Below are 18,286 nucleotides of genomic sequence, written 5' to 3'. Positions count from 1 at the left end.
GATGCATTCCTTTAAAACAATTATACAGCAAAGTACAGTTTTTTTTCCCCTAAAAGTATGTTTTTTTCTTAAATTCATCTATTTCTATCTGTAAAGTTGTTTTAAAAAAATTGACAATCAAACAAAAGCCTTCAATAAATGAAGGCATCAATACTCATGTTCACAGTAACACTCGTAGTTTAACACTAGTTTTTTCCAGCCTCTATAATTTTTTTTTTTTTTATATTCCCCAGGAATTTTGTAGGACATTAGCAAAATCTTCATCTTCAATTATTCCAATACTCAGTCCTTCATAATAATCTTCAAATTCAGTGTATGAAACGGCACTGGGATCTCTGCAGGATTCCTGCATGGTTTCCACAAAAGCAGATCTAAGTTGTTCCTCTGTGGCTTCACCTGCATTGAGATATATTGATCATACATTGTTTTACATTCATGAGACACACTCCAAAACAAGTTCCTACTTGTATTCTAGCTTAACATGTTTTCATCTAGACATGTCCCACTCTGCTGTTATGAGTGGAGTTCCATACAGAGTGTGCAGTTGCATAATGACAAAGACAAATTATTTGGGCAATACTGGGCTATTCTTTTCAGCACGGAGAATCCGCTTAAATGAATGGCTGTGAATGAATGATAATAACAGCAATTGCAATTGCAGATGATTTATGTCTGTGAAGGGCGCTCAGGGCCAGAGTGAAATATAAATTTGGCCAGAGGTCTCGTCCGCGGGTGCCCGACAACTACCTGCACGAGGCCGGCTGGAAATACATGAACAGATACATGCATCCCAGTGCCACAGATAGGACGTGGCTACGAGCCACCTCCCCCCAAAAGACGAGACCGCCAAACCATGAATGGAGAACAATAAATAATTAATGCACCCCACAACTGGGCAAGATAAAACTGGCCGGAGGCCTTGTCCGTGGGTGCCCGACGGCTATCTGCATGAGGCCGGCTAGAAAAACATGAACAGATACATTCATCCCTGTGCAGCAGATAAGTGGCTGTAGCCACCTCTCCCCGAAATGACGAGGCCGCCAAACCAAGAATGAATAATGAAAAATATTTAAAGCTCTCCACAGTGGCACTCTGCCACCTAACCCCCAAATACTGAATTTAATGAAAATCAGCAGCTGAGACAATTCCAGAGCGTGACTGCACCAAGGGAGAAAGCCCAGCCTCTCAAACCCAACCACGGACCCCACAGAACTGCTAAATACGACCCGCTCAGCACTCAGGTAAGGAAAAACCCCCTACATACTTTTTATTTTTTAGGGGGATACCTCAGGAAATCTGTGGCTTTTTCCCTCCAGGCTCTAAGCGGTCAACTCCCGTTTCAGCCTCCCAGCAGTGACTGAGCAGCCGAAACAAAAAACGACAAGAATGAATAGTACACAGAGCTTTTATGCGCTTGTTGATGGCGTACTGGTTATGGGCGGATTCTCCTTCCAGAAAAGCAACCAAGGTTACAATTCTTCTGCACATACATTGATGGATCAACGTTGCTGCCTATTTGTCGAAAGAGTAGATACCGTCTTGCTAAATTGCAACTGTACATAAGGAAACATGGTAAACACATTTTACAGAAGGTTTTCTTTTGGGTTTGAAACTTACCGGATAACACTTTTGGGTGTCTCTTGGCACAGTAGAACTTTTTGATGTCAATCACAGCAATGTTGCCAGTCTTGTTTGGGTCAAGTTTCATATAGGCCTGGAAAACAGACAACCCCAAATTAGAAGAGGTTTTAAGAAAGATCAAAAACCTGCCTTTGGCTTTGTACTAGCTTAACAAAAAGGTTGAGACAGAAATGTAAAAGTGGTACCTAAAATATAGTAATACATGTAGGTTATGTCTTCTCTATATAGTTATGGTTGAATCTTTAAAGCTATGGATAAAATGTAAAAGCAAGTTAATTAGTTTTATTAAAAAAACACTTACTTTTCTAACAAAAGCCTTGCGATATTCACTCATCTCTCCAATCACTGCCCATTTGAACTCCCCATAATCTACTTGTCCATGACAGTTCTGATCCAGTATCAGCCAAAGAGACTCAAAGTCCTAGAAAAATGAATAAAACAACTTTAGTTATAAAGTACTGTATAGTGCATACTTCCAAGACTTAAAATTCAAAACACATTCACGTAGATTGAACCAGTGTTTAATGAAATGTAAAATGATTAGAAGTTAATGGATACAAGTCTGTCTATTCTATAATGGTTGTCATTTCAGATCACAGGTTAGTGTCTACCTTATCAGGCAGGTCCAAATGAAATTCTTTCAGAGCTTGTCTGAGCTCTGTCTTGTGTAAAACACCATCGCCAGATGTGTCTTTATTTCGGAAGTACTTTCCTAATCCTGTCAGTGTACGAACTCCTCTCTTACTTAGCCTTTCCTTCAACATTCCTAGAGGGACAGAAATAAATAAATGAATGAAAAAGCGCTCTACTGTACACTGTAAAACAAAGGTTTCAAACAAAGCAATACATTATACCAGGACATGCACCTCAGCCTCCAGATTTAAGGATTACCTTGAATGGCCTTGAAGACATGTCTGTCATCAAGTTCCTGTTTTGTGGGACCTTGGTTCTTCCCTGTAGAAGTGGCTCTGAAACCAGTTTATAGAATTAATGTATCTATATATTTACTGTTGAAAGAAATAACTTTGTAGATCAGCATTACTGTGTTTCGTGTTTACTCCTAGTGTAATGTGTATGAGGGAGTGGTTTTGTTGAACTACATATATAAGACACACATAGAAGATAAGGATTCCTGTTCATTATCCCCATGCTATGATGGGTAGATGAAAAAGATGGACAACTCATATTAGTTTACCTACAGACAAGTGTGACTTATTCATGCTGATCAGTTGAGAGCAGACTTACCAGGGGCCTGATTGTTCAAAATCCTCGGATCTGCTCATTTCAATAATATAATTAAACAAGGGGTGTTCTGAAAATGCAGTAGCTCTCAATAGATCAGACAGTATCTTAGGGCTTATCCAGGCCCCATGAGTATAAACCTTTACCTGAACTAAATCAGCTTAGATTTATCATGGTCCAGATTGCTGATACCTGGCTTTTTTTACTAGCAAAACATTCAATGCAGTTTTAAAAACAAGACTATGATGTGCAAAATCTTTATTTTGCGTGTCCACTGTTCTGACTCTGATGGAAAGGCACTTAATTGATTGATTTATTTTTTTTGCATGGGCTCTTAAGAGTAGGTAGTGGTGTGCCATAAAATACAGCGTTACACGTCCCCACATGTTGCTGCAACTGTTAATAGTGTAAGGATTATTGCCCACATTGTCAAACAGGTAACACAGCAATAACGATCCATGATGTGGTACAGAACTGAAAAGCCTGCAGTAATTTAGAGGACAGATCTCAAACCCCAGTGCCCATTTTGAAAAAAGCTTTGAAAAAAACAGACTTTAAAGTTATAAGAGTAAAAAGTTGTTTGGATGTTAACAACAAAAAGAAAAATGACAGGTACATTACTTAAACAGTTGTAGCAATACGTGGGGACATATAAAGCTATATTTTTTGGAACCCCGCTACTTACTCTTTAAGCAAGAGTACTGTCCAAGTTTATAATGCCAAAGTAATACTGCACACTAAATATGTTAATGACAAAGAAGATAAAAAAAGAGGAAGCAAATATTCAACTTACAGTAGCATACTTTTGGGAACTTCACCCACATTAGTAATCCGAATAGTGAAGGATGGCTTCTGTCTAATACTTTCAGGTAGATTTTGTCCAGATGTGGCGAAAGTTATGTTAGCCCCCTATTTAAATTTACATAAACAGTGTGAACATGTGAACACAATGTGATAAAATATAATATGAATGAACAGGAATTGTAACACATTATTGCAGAAGAATGTATTGCTAATACCATAAAATATCAAAGCTTTCCACAAGAAAATGTTTTCTTGGTATGTTTACCACTTAGTTAATAATGCCGTACTTACAACATAGAAATCTCGAATTTGGTACTGCATTCCTTTTCTTCTTCCATGCTGATGACTGTAAGCACCCTTCTGAATAAATGGAAGTGCATTTGATCTGTGTAAACAAGGAGAGGATGTAGACATCCATATTATATATATATATAGATAAAAGGCATATACAGAAATAATGTGAAACTATAAATATGTTGCCTGCACTCAGAATGGAAGAGCTACCGGGGTATACAGGAATCCTTGATTTCTAGCAGATTCTTATTAATATATATTTTTTCAATGCAGCACAGTAGCAATTTTATGGTGTGTGTGTGTGTGTATATATATATATATATATATATATATATATATATATATATATATATATATATATATATATATATATATATATATTATAGATAGTATAATAGATAGGATAGATAAACACCCAATTACAAATTAAATATCTGACAATTGCTGTTCAATTGCCAGTTTAGAGAAATCGACAAACAGCTGCCATCTCACCTATTTTTCCCAAAATGACGATATTCATAAACTGTCAGAGAATTATCAAAGCCAAAGAAGAATCCGATCAGCTCTCTGCAAGCATCACGTCCATTTCTACAATCAAGAATATGCATTTTAGTGTTATAAATGTTTTATACTTTCCTACACATACATCTTCTTAGTATTACATTTTAGTTCCAATTGCTTTCCAAGAAATGGGAAAGTGCTGCGTTAACATACCTTGATAAGATTCTAGCATCGAAGCGCAACTTGTTAGACAGCAAATTTTCTGTTAATGCTGAACTGGTCTTCACTCTATAAAACAGACAAAAAATCAGTATTTGTTTTCAAAGAAAGCAGGACACTACCAAACAGGATCAATATTGTTGTTGTAGTTTTTTTTTTTTTTTTCTGTTAACTATACCCAGCCTCAATCAAAATGAATTCCGAGTATGTGTGCCTACTTCGTGTCATGCAGTGTCCGGTTCTTAAAGCGTAAAGGTGCTGATCCAAGCCCTGGGAGAGAATTCTTTTCTCTGATGGTCCCATTTTGTTCAGGATCACTTATGACAGCCCTACAAGGGAAAAGAACAACTGTAAGCAAGCAACATATTGATCAGACTCATGCACTTTCGTGAAATGCTTATTAACAAGATGCTACATCTCCAAAATACAATGTATATCGATACATGTATTATATAAATAAATAGTGAATTTGATGTATTCTGAATATTTTAGCAAGGGGGTGGCTGAGTATTACGTGATTTTCTAACATCACATATTAAAACTGTACCTGTCTATTTATTATTAAAAAGGCTTACCTGGACAGCTGGTCCACCATCACCTGCTCCACCACGGCTTGCTTTCTCCTCTCTATTGCAAGGTCTTCCTGTGTACATTTTAAAATAAACATTACACACTTCATGTGGCACACTTTATGTAACTGAAAAGTTTTTATATATATATATATATATATATATATATATATATATATATATATATATATATATATATATATATATATATATAAAGTGTAACAATATTATCCCAGTAATGAGCATTTGAATTTAGAACAATAGTTGGAATAGTTGCAACCTTTGATGCAAGTACACACAAACAATTAATTGATTTTCCATGAACTTGTTTGTAACCTTAGCATCCTTTTTGTCCTTGTAATATATGCCACCTGGTGGGTGTATTGTGCTACTGCACATTAAAGCTTATACATAATATAAATAAAGCTTGCCAATTTAAAAACAGAGGACTGGAAGTCAGTAAGTAAATGACAGTTACTGCTGCTAGCTTTCTCATACTGTGCTGTGCGCTGTACGGTTTGCTTGTGTAACACTGCTGCTGAAGAGCTTTCTCATCGAGAGCTGTCAGATCATCTTCAACAGCCTGTGAATCCAAGAAAGTTATACTTATTTCATGTATTAATTGATCAAGCACATAACCTTTGAAAAATCTTGTAGATAATTTAAAGATTGAGTCTTTTTAATCCCTCCACATTTGCTTTAGTATTATTGTAATAGTAGTAGTAGTATTGTATTTTTTATTACTATTATTATTATTACAGAGGTCTCTAGAATACCACCCTTTCTCAATATCTCATGTAAATCAAACAGTACATTTATGTGCTCTTTTTGAACATGTGATTCTAGCTGGGGGTGAGTAACTTGCCAATCATTTTCAGTGATTACAGGTGCAATACCATTTACCTGTGCGTGTGCTTCATTCCTTGGTGAGTGCTCTAGCGGTGTGCCTGTTTTGCTCTTCTCCTTCACATTCTGAGAATGCTGCCTGTAACTCTCCTTTAACTCAGACTCATACTGCTTATATTTCTGCTTGTATCTCTCTGAAGGTGCTGGCAAATTCTCAGGGACGGTCTTCTCTTCCCACGGAAACGGCTTAAAATAATTAAAGAAAGTCTAATTAAGAACTACTAGAACTGCACGCAATTAGAATTTGTACTGAACTATCTCCTTTAAAACAAAACTACTCTGTGCTTTAAGTTAAGTGATTTAGACATTATACTCTGATCTCTATAATCAGCAAGTATTCTCCTAAAGCCCCTTATACACTGGCACTTCTACCTGGGTTCTAGCTACCTGGGTCACAATCCCGCGTAGTGTGAAACCATGTACCCGTATCACAATACCACATAGTATGAAACCATGTACACGGGGGTCCATGGGTCAGTGTTAGGGCGTATCCACTTTGTGCATGGGCCAGTGTTAGGGCGTATCCACATTCCGGGTAGTGTAAGTGTTAGGGGCGTATCACACTTCCAGGTCACAATCCGGCATAGTGTGAAAGGAGGTACCACATTCAAATCCATAGGTGAAAGTGTCCCGGACCGTCACAATCCCGCATAGTGTGAAACCAGGTACCCAGGTCACAATCCCGCATAGTGTGAAACCATGTACCCGGGTCACAATCCCGCATAGTGTGAAACCATGTACCAGTGGGTATGGACAATAACGTCATAGGGGTCCAGTGTACCCAGGTCATGGCGTATCACACTTTGGTACAATGGGCACAGTGTTAGGGCGTATCACACTTTGGTCCATGGACCCAGGTCCTTTAACGGGTCGAGCGAGACAAAATGCATGACGGTCTTTTCGTAAGCCGACAAAATAACAAACAGCCATATTTTTGTCATTAAAATATTTTCTGTTTTGAATGCTGTGTCCATATATGAATTGGTCAGTTAAAACTTTTCTGAACCAACATGAATCAACTGATCGAGAGAATACTGCAGTCTACTGTAAAAACAGTACAGATATATGTATGATATTATTAGTTTCAGTATTTTTATGGAAAGGTTTCTGTTAAAAAAAGACCAAAAAAAATAGTGTTCCAAGTTAACAAATCTGCCAAATTGAGCAAGTTCCTCGCATAACTGTTTCCTGAAAAACAATATCTATATAATTGTTTTTACAATTGATTTATCATTAAAAGATCCTATCCTAACTTTATAACAGTGTGTATTAAAACAAGATAGCCCAACAGCAAGGTGCTGCACTCCTAGCAGAGTTGCCTGCAATGCACTCACTTGCTGGCTGTGGTGGTGCAGCGCATATGGAGTTGGGAAAGGTGTTCCCCAGCTTACTGTGGAGTTGGAGTCTGGAGGCTCTAAGCAAGGGGACCCTTTGCTGGCAGGAATATAAGAATCCTGTTTGAACACAGGAGTATTTAGAGAGTTATAGTATTTCCATGTCTATGAAAGAAATGATAAATGATATATATATATATATATATATATATATATATATATATATATATATATATATATATATATATATATATATATATATATATATATATACACATACACAGTGCCTTGCAAAAGTATTCAGACCCCTGACCAATTCTCTCATATTACTGAATTACAAATGGTACACTGAAATTTCGTTCTGTTCGATATTTTATTTTAAAACACTTAAACTCAAAATCAATTATTGTAAGGTGACATTGGTTTTATGTTGGGAAATATTTTTAAGAAAAATAAAAAACTGAAATATCTTGCTTGCATAAGTATTCAACCCCTACATACTAATATTTGGTAGAGCCACCTTTCGCTGCAATAACAGCTTTAAGTCTTTTGGGGTAAGTATGTACCAGCTTTGCACACAGTGTCGGAGTGATTTTGGCCCATTCTTCTTGGCAGATTTGCTCCAGGTTGTTCAGGTAGGTTGGACGACGCTTGTGGACCGAAATTTTCAAATAGTGCCACAGATTCTCAATGGGATTGAGATCAGGACATTGACTGGGCCACTGTAGGACATTCACCTTTTTGTTCTTGAGCCACTCCAATGTTGCTCTGGCCTTGTGCTTGGGATCATTGTCCTGCTGAAAGGTGAATTTCCTCCCAAGCTTCAGTTTTTTAGCAGACTGAAGCAGATTCTCTTGCAGTATTTTCCTGTATTTTGCTCCATCCATTCTTCCTTCAGTTGTAACAAGATGCCCAGTCCCTGCTGATGAGAAGCATCCCCACAGCATGATGCTGCCACCACCATACTTCACTGTAGGGATGGTGTGTCTTGAGGCATGGGCAGTGTTAGGTCTGCGCCACACATAGCGATTTGAGTTTTGGCCAAAAAGCTCTATCTTGGTCTCATCTGACCACAAAACCTTTTCCCACATCGCAGCTGGGTCACTCTCATGCTTTCTGGCAAACTCCAGACGTGCTTTCAGATGGTACTTTTTGAGTAACAGCTTCTTTCTTGCCACCCTCCCATACAGGCCAGTGTTATGCAGAGCTCTTCACATGGTTGACTGGTGCAACATTACTCCACTCCCAGCCACTGAATTCTGTAGCTCCTTCAAAGTGATTGTTAGCCTCTCTGTGGCTTCTCCCTGTTTGAGCGCCGAGTTTTGAAGGGTGGCCTTTTCTTGGCAGTGCCTGGGTGGTGTGATGCAGCTTCCACTTCCTGATTATTGATCCAACTGTGCTCACTGGGATATCCAAACACTTGGATATTATTTTGTACCCTTTCCCTAATCTATGCATTTGTATTACTTTATCTCTAACTTCTGTAGAATGCTCTTTGGTCTTAATTTTCCTTCAGATTCACAGCTTTACCAATGATCCTTCAAGAGTGCGTTTTTTATCCAGAAAATGTGACAGCAACTTTAATGGTTCACAGGTGGAGGCCAATGGTAAGGTAACTGTGTCCTCGTTAGGGCAATTTCTTTCATCGGTGCAAACTTTGAGCTTCCACAGCACAGGGGTTGTATTCTTCAAGATGACATGGCGTGTGACATCATTAAAATTGGCTCTTTAGTAAGAGTTTTTTTTCAGTCTTTCATTTTTTATTTTTTTATTTTTTATTTTTCTTAAAAATATTTCCCAACATAAAACCAATGTCCCCTTACAATAATTGATTCTGAGTTTCAGTGTTTAAAAATAAAATATCAAACAGAACAAAATTTCAATGTACCATTTGTAATTCAGTAATATGAGAGAATTGGTCAGGGGTCTGAATACTTTTGCAAGGCACTATATATATATATATATATATATATATATATATATATATATATATATATATATATATATATATATATATATATATATATATATATATACACATACATATATACATATATATATATATATATATATATATATATATATATATATATATATATATATATATATATATATATATATATATATATATATATATAGACACAGTCACACACACACACACACTTTAAGAGCACGCCAATTCATTGCAGGTGAGTGGTCACTATCGACAGTGGTCTTCAAACCAGGTGTGCTACGGCAGACACAATTATGTTCTATCAAATGAGAGAGATACAAGGGGCTCATCCTGACCAAACTGTTATGTACAGTACATGCAAAATGTATTAGGCCCACACTGTTCACATGTCAACTGATGTATAATTTAGTGGCCATGCAACTTATTGTCCCGTATAACATGCATTACAATACTACAGAGCTATATTTGATAAGCCTTTAACACATGGGGAAAGGGAAAGGGTTGGCAAAACATTAGAACAGTAAAAACGTTAAGTAAGTTACAACTGCTTTTTTGATTGCCTGAATTCAAACTAATACTGCCAGATATGGGACACTTCACAAGGAGCCTGGTAACAAACATAGACCACTGTCAATCTGTTGAGTCCCCCAGCCTACCAGGGTCAACATGAGGTTGTTGATTTAGCCTAGCTTACCTCATCCTCCGAATCTCCCAGTTTCCCAAAGTTCAATTCAGGCACCCTGCAAAATAGGGGAAATAGTCTTAATAAAAGGTAGATACAACAATATGTGTGTTCCAAGTAACTAAAACATGTCCGTTTGTAAACAGCTCTTTAGGGTATGTGGGGATCTCAACTTGTTTTAACAACTTTTAAGGAGGGAAATGGTTAAGATTTCTGTTTAGGTACCTGTAAGCATAAAAAAATTGTCAATTTGGCTTACTCATTAGGTCGAGGGCCTCGTGCAGCTCTTGAATTGGCTCTCCATCCCTGCAAAAGCAATACAGCCCATTTACTGATATATTTCCTTATTATACTTAACATATTTTATACAGATTTTATTCTTCTGAACATTTCTCATAGTTTCCAAAGATTCTGTTTAAATGTGTAATTTAAAAAAACAATAACATGTTGGTGTTTTCATCTTCTCTTTGGTGTTGTTATTAGTTTATTTGGTAGACGCCTTTACCTAAGGCATTTTACAAGTGTTACAGGGCAATACAGGTTACAGTGCAAAAAACAATATTTAAATACAGTGTAGTTTACAGTTAGTTCAAATACTGCTAGAATTCAATAAGAGATAACAACTTATGATTAAGACCATTTGTATCTACCACAACATGACAGTCGTGCAATAGTGCAATGATAGCATCCAGTAACATGCTTAAGTCAGGCAAGTTCAGTGCTTAGCAGGAGGGGTAGATGAAGAGATCTACAAGTCTACAGGCTTGAGGCTCAAGTTTACTCAATATATAGTGCTGGGATAAGGCTGGATTTGCCAACCACACAGATTTTTTAGGGTTAACATTTTCTTTCTTGGCTTTTATTTTTGGTAAGTCCAAAAATATATTTATTTGTACATGATATGATGTAAATAAATGTGTATATCTACAGCTGAAACGATGCTAAGGGTTACTATTGAGGGTATGTTCCCAGCCAAACTATTTAGCTAGCAGTGATTATATAAGAGTTCTGACAACTCATACATAAGGGTTTTTTTTTTTTTTTTTATTCTCCTACCTGCGCAGAGTTTTTTCCTCCTTCCAGATTGGACTGCCCTCCTCCTCTCGGAGTTGCTGGCATACCTTTAATGTGCAAATCCATTTCAGGTTTCTATGGGTGAGGGGAAGGGGGGACGACAAAACGTAGCCCTGGGAAGAAGAAAATAAAAAGTAAAATATGATATTTCTCTCCTCACGCGTTAATAAGAAACCAACTGCGGAAGCTTTTCAAGAAACAACAAGAGGCCGTACCTGCCTGTCAAACCTGTTGCTTTGGTTTCATCCAAACAATCCGGGCCAATCAAACACCTTACCTTAGCTGATGCGATGCTGTAGCAGTTATACACTCACTGGTGCTAGAAACAGAGGAACTTATTCCGGTAGACTTCGGAAAACTGAATTTATTTTTAACTCGTTTTTTGTTTACTGAGTTGTCTAAAATTCGGTGTAAAGCTTGCTGCTTCTAGATTTATCGATAGCTTTCATCAGTATCCTAACGTGTAACGCCGCTTAAAAGAGTGCGCTTCAGATTAAATTTAAAATACGTTTTAAAGAGCAGTCTATTACATTGCAGTACTTCTGGTCCATGGGGTTCATGTTTTGCTTGGAAACACTTCCGCTGACGGGGCAGGTGTTGCTGTGTAACTGGAGACCACAGCTGCCAAGGCTGCTTCAAGTCGCTTTATTCTTTTGAGAGTCGCGGGTTGTGTGATTGGCTGGTGTCAAAGTATATGCACGACATTACAATTTTAGAATAGTTCATTCAGTTCAACTAAGAAAAACTAGAACTAAAAAAAAAGATGGACTTTGTATAAACACTCCCCCCCCCTCAACCTCTGAAATGGGTTGGGCTCGTTTTGGGCTTGTTTTGCAAGGCACGCCGCTTTTTTTTTTCTTCTCGTGAGACTTGGCAACACTGGTGGAGCGCTTTACTCATTCTAGGCCAAACATAATTTTCTTTGCAATTTATTGTTTCACTGGTAACAACTGTGGTAAAACCGTTAAGGCTTGACCTGCAAAGTTTAGCAGCAGTTGGATGGCACCGTAAAGACCTGAGTAATTATTAGTTTATATTGCTGTCTATTTTGATAGGCTTATTTCAGAGAAGAAGAAAACAAACCAGCCTGTTAAACTCAGCAAAGTAGGTTCTTTATTTATCAGTCAGTTTGCAGTGGCAGCATCACAAGAAAGTGACGTGTTCCATTCACACCCTCGAGTTCCTTAAGTTCTAGGGCCTGCTGAGGCCTGCAGCTGCCAGTAGGGGTCGCCACGTGACAGTAGCAGTTGAAGAGGGACTTACAGCATGAACACATTTTCAGAACTTTTTTTTTTTTTAAATCTATCTCGCCTTCTTGTGTGTTACCCTCTGTATTGGCTACCTCTTGGGAACTGGATACATGACAGGAGAGATTTATTTAAACAGAAAAGACCTTTTTTGAGTGTGCTGTAATTAACACGGCAACAGACTGTGTCCCTAACTCAAACCAGGAAAATGATCAAGTGTTGATTGCTGGTGAAATGCAGTGACAGGATGCATCCCTGATTAAATACTGTACCGTTATAAAAAACTAGTGTAGAGAATTTAGCTGCCAAAATAAACGCGTTCTGCTTGTACCACCAGGAATCCGTGTTTGGGTTCTGTCTGTCTTTCTTTAGCTTAGGGCTTAGATTTGACTGTTACTAAAACCACATCAGGAGACACATCATAAGTGCATTTCTTTTTTTCAGACTAGAAGTACATAAAAAATATTTCTGTTATCACAAGTGATATATGTTTTATATATATGCTTCTGCATATTCATTAATCATGCATGTTTATTAAGTATGCATGTTTATTGCTTCTGCATGTTTATTAATTCTGCTTTTTCTGTAAACCAATGCTACCTGTAATCAGAAGTTGAGTGGAGTTGATAAACAGCTAAAACCAGATCTCTCAAGTGAGAACAGCCTGCAAGAAGAGGGGTTGGAGGCTAGTAGATAATGGGAAAGTACTGAGAATGAACAGTTTGTGAAGGTTGACGTGACGAAAGGAAGTTTGTGGGGCATACTTTATATTGATGTTGTTTTGCATTCATGTATAAAAAAGTTGTGTGAACTGTGCTGCATTAGAGAATTTTGAATTTCTCTCCAGCAATATAACCTCGCTCTTATGTAATTATAATAAAGCAACCACTGGTTTGAAACTGGAACTTGGTGTGTGACACATCTCTTTTCTTACACTGGTAACATATTTCTGTTTTGACAGCACACAGAATGAGCAGGGTCTATACAAGATGCACAGCAGATTGAGCTACACCTGTGCTTTTTAACATGCACAAAGACATACAACAGTACAGAGCAAAACAGTTTAAATGCAACAGTGCCTATCATTTATATTACAGAAAACAGGAAATATGTAGAACACCATTACCAATATTCACATAATGTATGATGAGTACTGTATACCCTTGGATGTCCTCATTAACCTATAGAAGTGAAGAACTTAACCATTTCACTACTGCTAAAAAGAAGAAAAATATATATTTTTGTTTAGTTCTCTAGTTTTCCCTGAAAATATATAGCGTTTTGTTTTACAACCTGCAGGAACCCTATCTTTACAAATAAAAATGAATAAATAAATGAAGCCCAATTTCTCCAGATTGCATCCCAGGTGCAGATTCATTATTGTTCCTTGGGGCTCAGATAGAGTATACTCAAAAATACATAAAACCATGTTAAAGTACACAGCTCTACTGATACTTGCAATATTATGTTTTGTTTATTTTCACCATCCAGGAAAATAAGGCAAATTCTTTAAAATAGTATTTCTTTCAACCACTGATCATTCACGCTTGTTGCGTCTCCTTAATCCCATCTCCTCCAGCTCTTCAGAGCAACTTGGAGTAACCGCCATGTCTTCATTTTTGGTTTCACTGGAGACAACAGCGAGATCATCCTCTTTAGATTCGTCATCTTCATTTTCACAAATATCACTCAGATCTTCTTCTGCGTTGGGATCCTCCAACAGATTTTCTTCACTAGCACTGATCTCCTCACCCTCCTTCACACTGTATTCAGTCTCACTTTCCTTTAGTGACTGGATGAGGTCTTCAAGCTTCTTATCGCATGCTGGTTCTATATAATTGAAGGAAAAGAAAGACGTCTATATTAGCCCAACAAACAAGGTCCTTGTGGCAGGGTGGAAGCCCTGAAAGTGTAAATAGGGTGTGTTTGTATATCTTTGTAAATAATGCAAGTTTGGCAGTATTTCAGCCATTACAATTAGAAGCACTCAGTTAAGGAGAGAATAAAAAATATGAAAATGAAATTTGAAGCTACTTAAGTAAACTTTATAATGCAAATACCTTTTTATTCAAAGTTAGAACTCATTCATCTATTTTCCAGGGTAGAACAGGTGAAAGGGATATTAAAAAAAACACGTACAACCTTCAATGTTTAGCTGTTGTATATTCATGCCTCTCTTTCTCATCAGCTGTCTGATGGAATGGAGCTGCACCATGATCTCATTCTTCTGTTCAGAGGCCACGGATTCAACACTGGAAAAAAAAACACACACACACACACAAATGAAACCAGAAGAGAAAACAGAGGTGTCAGCAATACCCAGAAGGACATGCGCTGGATAAATGAATGAAGAGTGAACAACAATTAAAACAACATTAGAGTCTACACCTTATTTATTCTGGCATAATGAAAGACTAGCCTTAGCAGAAGTTGTATTTGAGTTTAAGGGCAGTACTATAAGAAAAATAAAGGTTGTACATACTGTACTTCATCCTACCTTAAAACGGCTGCATTTACTAAGCAAACAGCATCCCTGACTTGTGAGTCCCTGTTTAACCGGTGCTATTCCTGAAACAAATACAGAACCCTGGTGCTCCTCTGGCTTCCTGGTCTTCATTCAATTTACAGTGGTGTGTTTGCGTGTATCTCTATCACAGCTGAGAGTACAACTTTATTCGTGTTCTGTAACACTGCATTCAGAATCAAGGCTAAGATTTGTGACATGTGTCATTTACCAGTTAGTTAATGGATCTAGCTGGGTCAGTATGGAATTCAGCATCTTTTCCGTCTGGGACAGCCTTTGCTCCAGTTCATGCAGTTGATTTTCTAATAAAATAAATAAATAAATATCATAAACTTGACTTTATTGTGACAACCCACAGTTTTATCATGTTACCCACCATGTGAAAGGGAGGATAAATCTCTAATAAAGAAGTTCTGTCTTGGGTACAGGGTCAGATAATCCAGACCAGGGGCTTGAGAGTTCTTAGGTTGTTTACATTTCCAAGCATGCATTCACCCACAATGATTACTGGATCTTGTTTTTTCACATGCTGGTTTAGTGTTTTTAAAAGAAATGCATTATGTTACCTTTGTGTCCCATGTTGTCTGTATTGCAGGGTTATATTTTTAAACATATTGCCAACTCTTGACGTTTTTAAATCACACATCATGGGTCATACACCAACTGGGCTATATATAAAAAAAAAAAAAACTCTAAGTGTCGCAGTGTATCCAGATCACGTTCCCTCCTGCTACAATGCTGGTTTTATGTTCCCATAATACACCACTCATTTCAATCTGAGCACCAGCATTGTTGCAGGAGGGAGGATAAACTGGATACACAGATGTTGAAAAGAAAGAATCTCTATCTTCTGGTGAACACTGACGTGTAAAAGCCAATAAGAGGTAATTTCCTTGTTTATTTATGGATGTGTGAATAAAAAATATCAAAATGATGGGGAACATATTTAAAAGCATGGGTATGACATGGACACAAATGGTTACAGCAAAGCTAAAGTAACACTGTGGGGAGTTCTGTAACACTTCAATGCCTAATGCCTCTACTAATAATAATACTTTTAAATTGACAAATCACCTGTGTCTTCTGGCTTTCTGGTCCCTTTAGAAGTTTCCCTCTTGACTGCTCCTGTCTCATGTTGTGACTTTATCTGTAAATCACAGGTTAAATAAAACTCTCAAATTAAAAGCAGGCTATGTGTGTATATAATAAGCAGCACCACATCACAACTAGACAACATGGTCGAATACATACTGTCAGCGTACCTTAAGAAACTTGTACACTGCAAAGACGCCAACTCCAACTGCATACAGTGGCATCAGTGTGAACACAAATCCTTTGTTGTTTCCCTTGTATTTTTCGTTCTTCATTTCTTGCTCCATGGCTTTTCTCATTTGTTGCATGCTTGCAAACGATTGGCTCTTAGAGCCGTCTGCATTCATGCTGGAATGATGCCCTCTTCCAGGGCCCGGCTCAGCTAAAACACAAAGCATGCCACCTGTTAGAACACTGCACTACCAATGCATTTACACTTTAAACAATCCTGGGCATGACCCTCAGTTGTTATGTTCGTTGCGTTGCCGCTGCATTAGGATTTCTGGATATATATGGGTTACATTTTGCAAGCATTGGGATGAATTAGAATGGTCGTTGTATGGTCAAACTATATATATATATATATATATATATATATATATATATATATATAGTTTGACCATACAACGACCATTCTAATTCATCCCAATGCTTGCAAAATGTAACCCACTGTTTCCGCAGCACTATAACCAACAGTACACAAACCATATTGTTAATGTGTGTAGTTAAATACAAGTACAGCGACCTGTATGCTGCGTAAACATTGATTACAAGTATATTAATGAATGACGTACCTTTTCTTTGCTGATTGGCATCGAACGCTCTCGCATCTTTGGTTCCACCTCCGGACATTCTAGGGAAAATCACGAAGGCAAATATCACCAAAGAAAACGCGATCACGACCTGCTGAAAGGAGGTCATTCCCATCGTTGCACTACAACAGGTCTGTCTTGTCAAGACTAGATACAGCGTTGCACTATTAAACAAAATTATTATGGAAACAATGCTTTAATCAGAAGTGTTATTTAAATAACACAAAAAAACGACATGATCTTAAAAAGCTAACAAACAAACAGGAACGTCACTCGTTGACATTCGTGGCGTTTGTTTACTTCCTAATTCTCTACCAGCTGTCGCTAAAAAGGAAGTAACGTGAAAAGAGGGTGGGATTAAACAGATTGACACGTAATGAATTCAACCCATACGAAGCAAGATCCGCGACCGCGAGGCAAATCAGACGTGTTCCAAGAACATAAGAACATAAGAAAGTTTACAAACGAGAGGAGGCCATTTGGCCCATCTTGCTCGTTTGGTTGTTAGCATTGATTATCTCATCAAGCAGCTTCTTGAAGGATCCCAGGGTGTCAGCTTCAACAACATTACTGGGGAGTTGATTCCAGACCCTCACAATTCTCTGTGTAAAAAAGTGTCTCCTATTTTCTGTTCTGAATGCCCCTTTTTCTAAACTCCATTTGTGACCCCTGGTCCTTGTTTCTTTTTTCAGGCTGAAAAAGTCCCTTGCGTCGACACTGTCAATACCTTTTAGAATTTTGAATGCTTGAATTAGGTCGCCACGTAGTCTTCTTTGTTCAAGACTGAACAGATTCAATTCTTTTAGCCTGTCTGCATATGACATGCCTTTTAAGCCCGGAATAATTCTGGTCGCTCTTCTTTGCACTCTTTCTAGAGCAGCAATATCTTTTTTATAGCGAGGTGACCAGAACTGCACACAATATTCAAGATGAGGTCTTACAAGTGCATTGTACAGTTTTAACATTACTTCCCTTGATTTAAATTCAACACTTTTCACAATGTATTGTGAAGCATTGTTATCAAATGATTAGAATAAGCAGAAAACAAGCATCCATTCGCATTCCATGAGCCAAGTCCTGTTCACTCTGGCAACTGCGGATCATCTATGTATGCAATAGGTAACCGACTTGTCTAAGGATGCTTTGTGTTGTTATATACAGTGCCTTGCAAAAGTATTCAGACCCCTGACCAATTCTCGCATATTACTTAATTGCAAATGGTACATTGAAATTTCGTTCTTTTCGATATTTTAAGAACATAAGAACATAAGAAAGTTTACAAACGAGAGGAGGCCATCTTGCTCGTTTGGTTGTTAGTAGCTTATTGATCCCAGAATCTCATCAAGCAACTTCTTGAAGGACCCCAGGGTGTCAGCTTCAACAACATTACT

General features: G+C 37.7%; 2 protein-coding genes across 6 annotated transcripts; both read right to left on the bottom strand.

Moving 5' to 3' along the window:
* caps2 (calcyphosine 2) lies at window positions 1-11,974 on the bottom strand. 5 transcript variants are annotated; one of them, XM_041258201.1, is made up of 18 exons: window positions 11,436-11,974; window positions 11,203-11,333; window positions 10,406-10,452; window positions 10,159-10,204; window positions 7,511-7,630; window positions 6,174-6,362; window positions 5,749-5,853; window positions 5,277-5,344; window positions 4,920-5,030; window positions 4,696-4,770; window positions 4,474-4,569; window positions 3,979-4,072; window positions 3,677-3,792; window positions 2,533-2,609; window positions 2,253-2,407; window positions 1,943-2,062; window positions 1,618-1,714; window positions 1-396 (listed from the first exon to the last, which is right to left on the bottom strand). In XM_041258201.1, the coding sequence occupies exons 2-18, from the start codon at window positions 11,284-11,286 to the stop codon at window positions 221-223; spliced, it is 1,776 nt and encodes a 591-aa protein (XP_041114135.1). In that variant the 5' UTR covers window positions 11,287-11,333; window positions 11,436-11,974; the 3' UTR covers window positions 1-220. The 5 variants fall into 5 exon arrangements, with proteins under 5 accessions (XP_041114135.1, XP_041114136.1, XP_041114137.1 ...); XM_041258202.1 differs by having other exon boundaries at window positions 11,498-11,974; XM_041258203.1 differs by lacking the exon at window positions 5,749-5,853 and having other exon boundaries at window positions 11,436-11,973.
* A 1,405-nt stretch (window positions 11,975-13,379) lies between these two features.
* On the bottom strand, window positions 13,380-17,219 carry LOC121320051. The gene is made up of 6 exons (XM_041258200.1): window positions 16,878-17,219; window positions 16,254-16,465; window positions 16,066-16,138; window positions 15,203-15,293; window positions 14,610-14,719; window positions 13,380-14,297 (listed from the first exon to the last, which is right to left on the bottom strand). Exons 1-6 carry the CDS (start codon window positions 17,008-17,010, stop codon window positions 14,005-14,007), a joined length of 912 nt encoding a protein of 303 aa, XP_041114134.1. The 5' UTR covers window positions 17,011-17,219; the 3' UTR covers window positions 13,380-14,004.
* Window positions 17,220-18,286: the final 1,067 nt, after the last annotated feature.

Source organism: Polyodon spathula, chromosome 8 (genome assembly GCF_017654505.1).
Source record: "Polyodon spathula isolate WHYD16114869_AA chromosome 8, ASM1765450v1, whole genome shotgun sequence".
NCBI lineage: Eukaryota > Metazoa > Chordata > Actinopteri > Acipenseriformes > Polyodontidae > Polyodon > Polyodon spathula.
The sequence above is the reverse complement of the archived record's forward strand: the minus strand, read 5'-3'. Positions and strand labels throughout refer to the sequence as shown.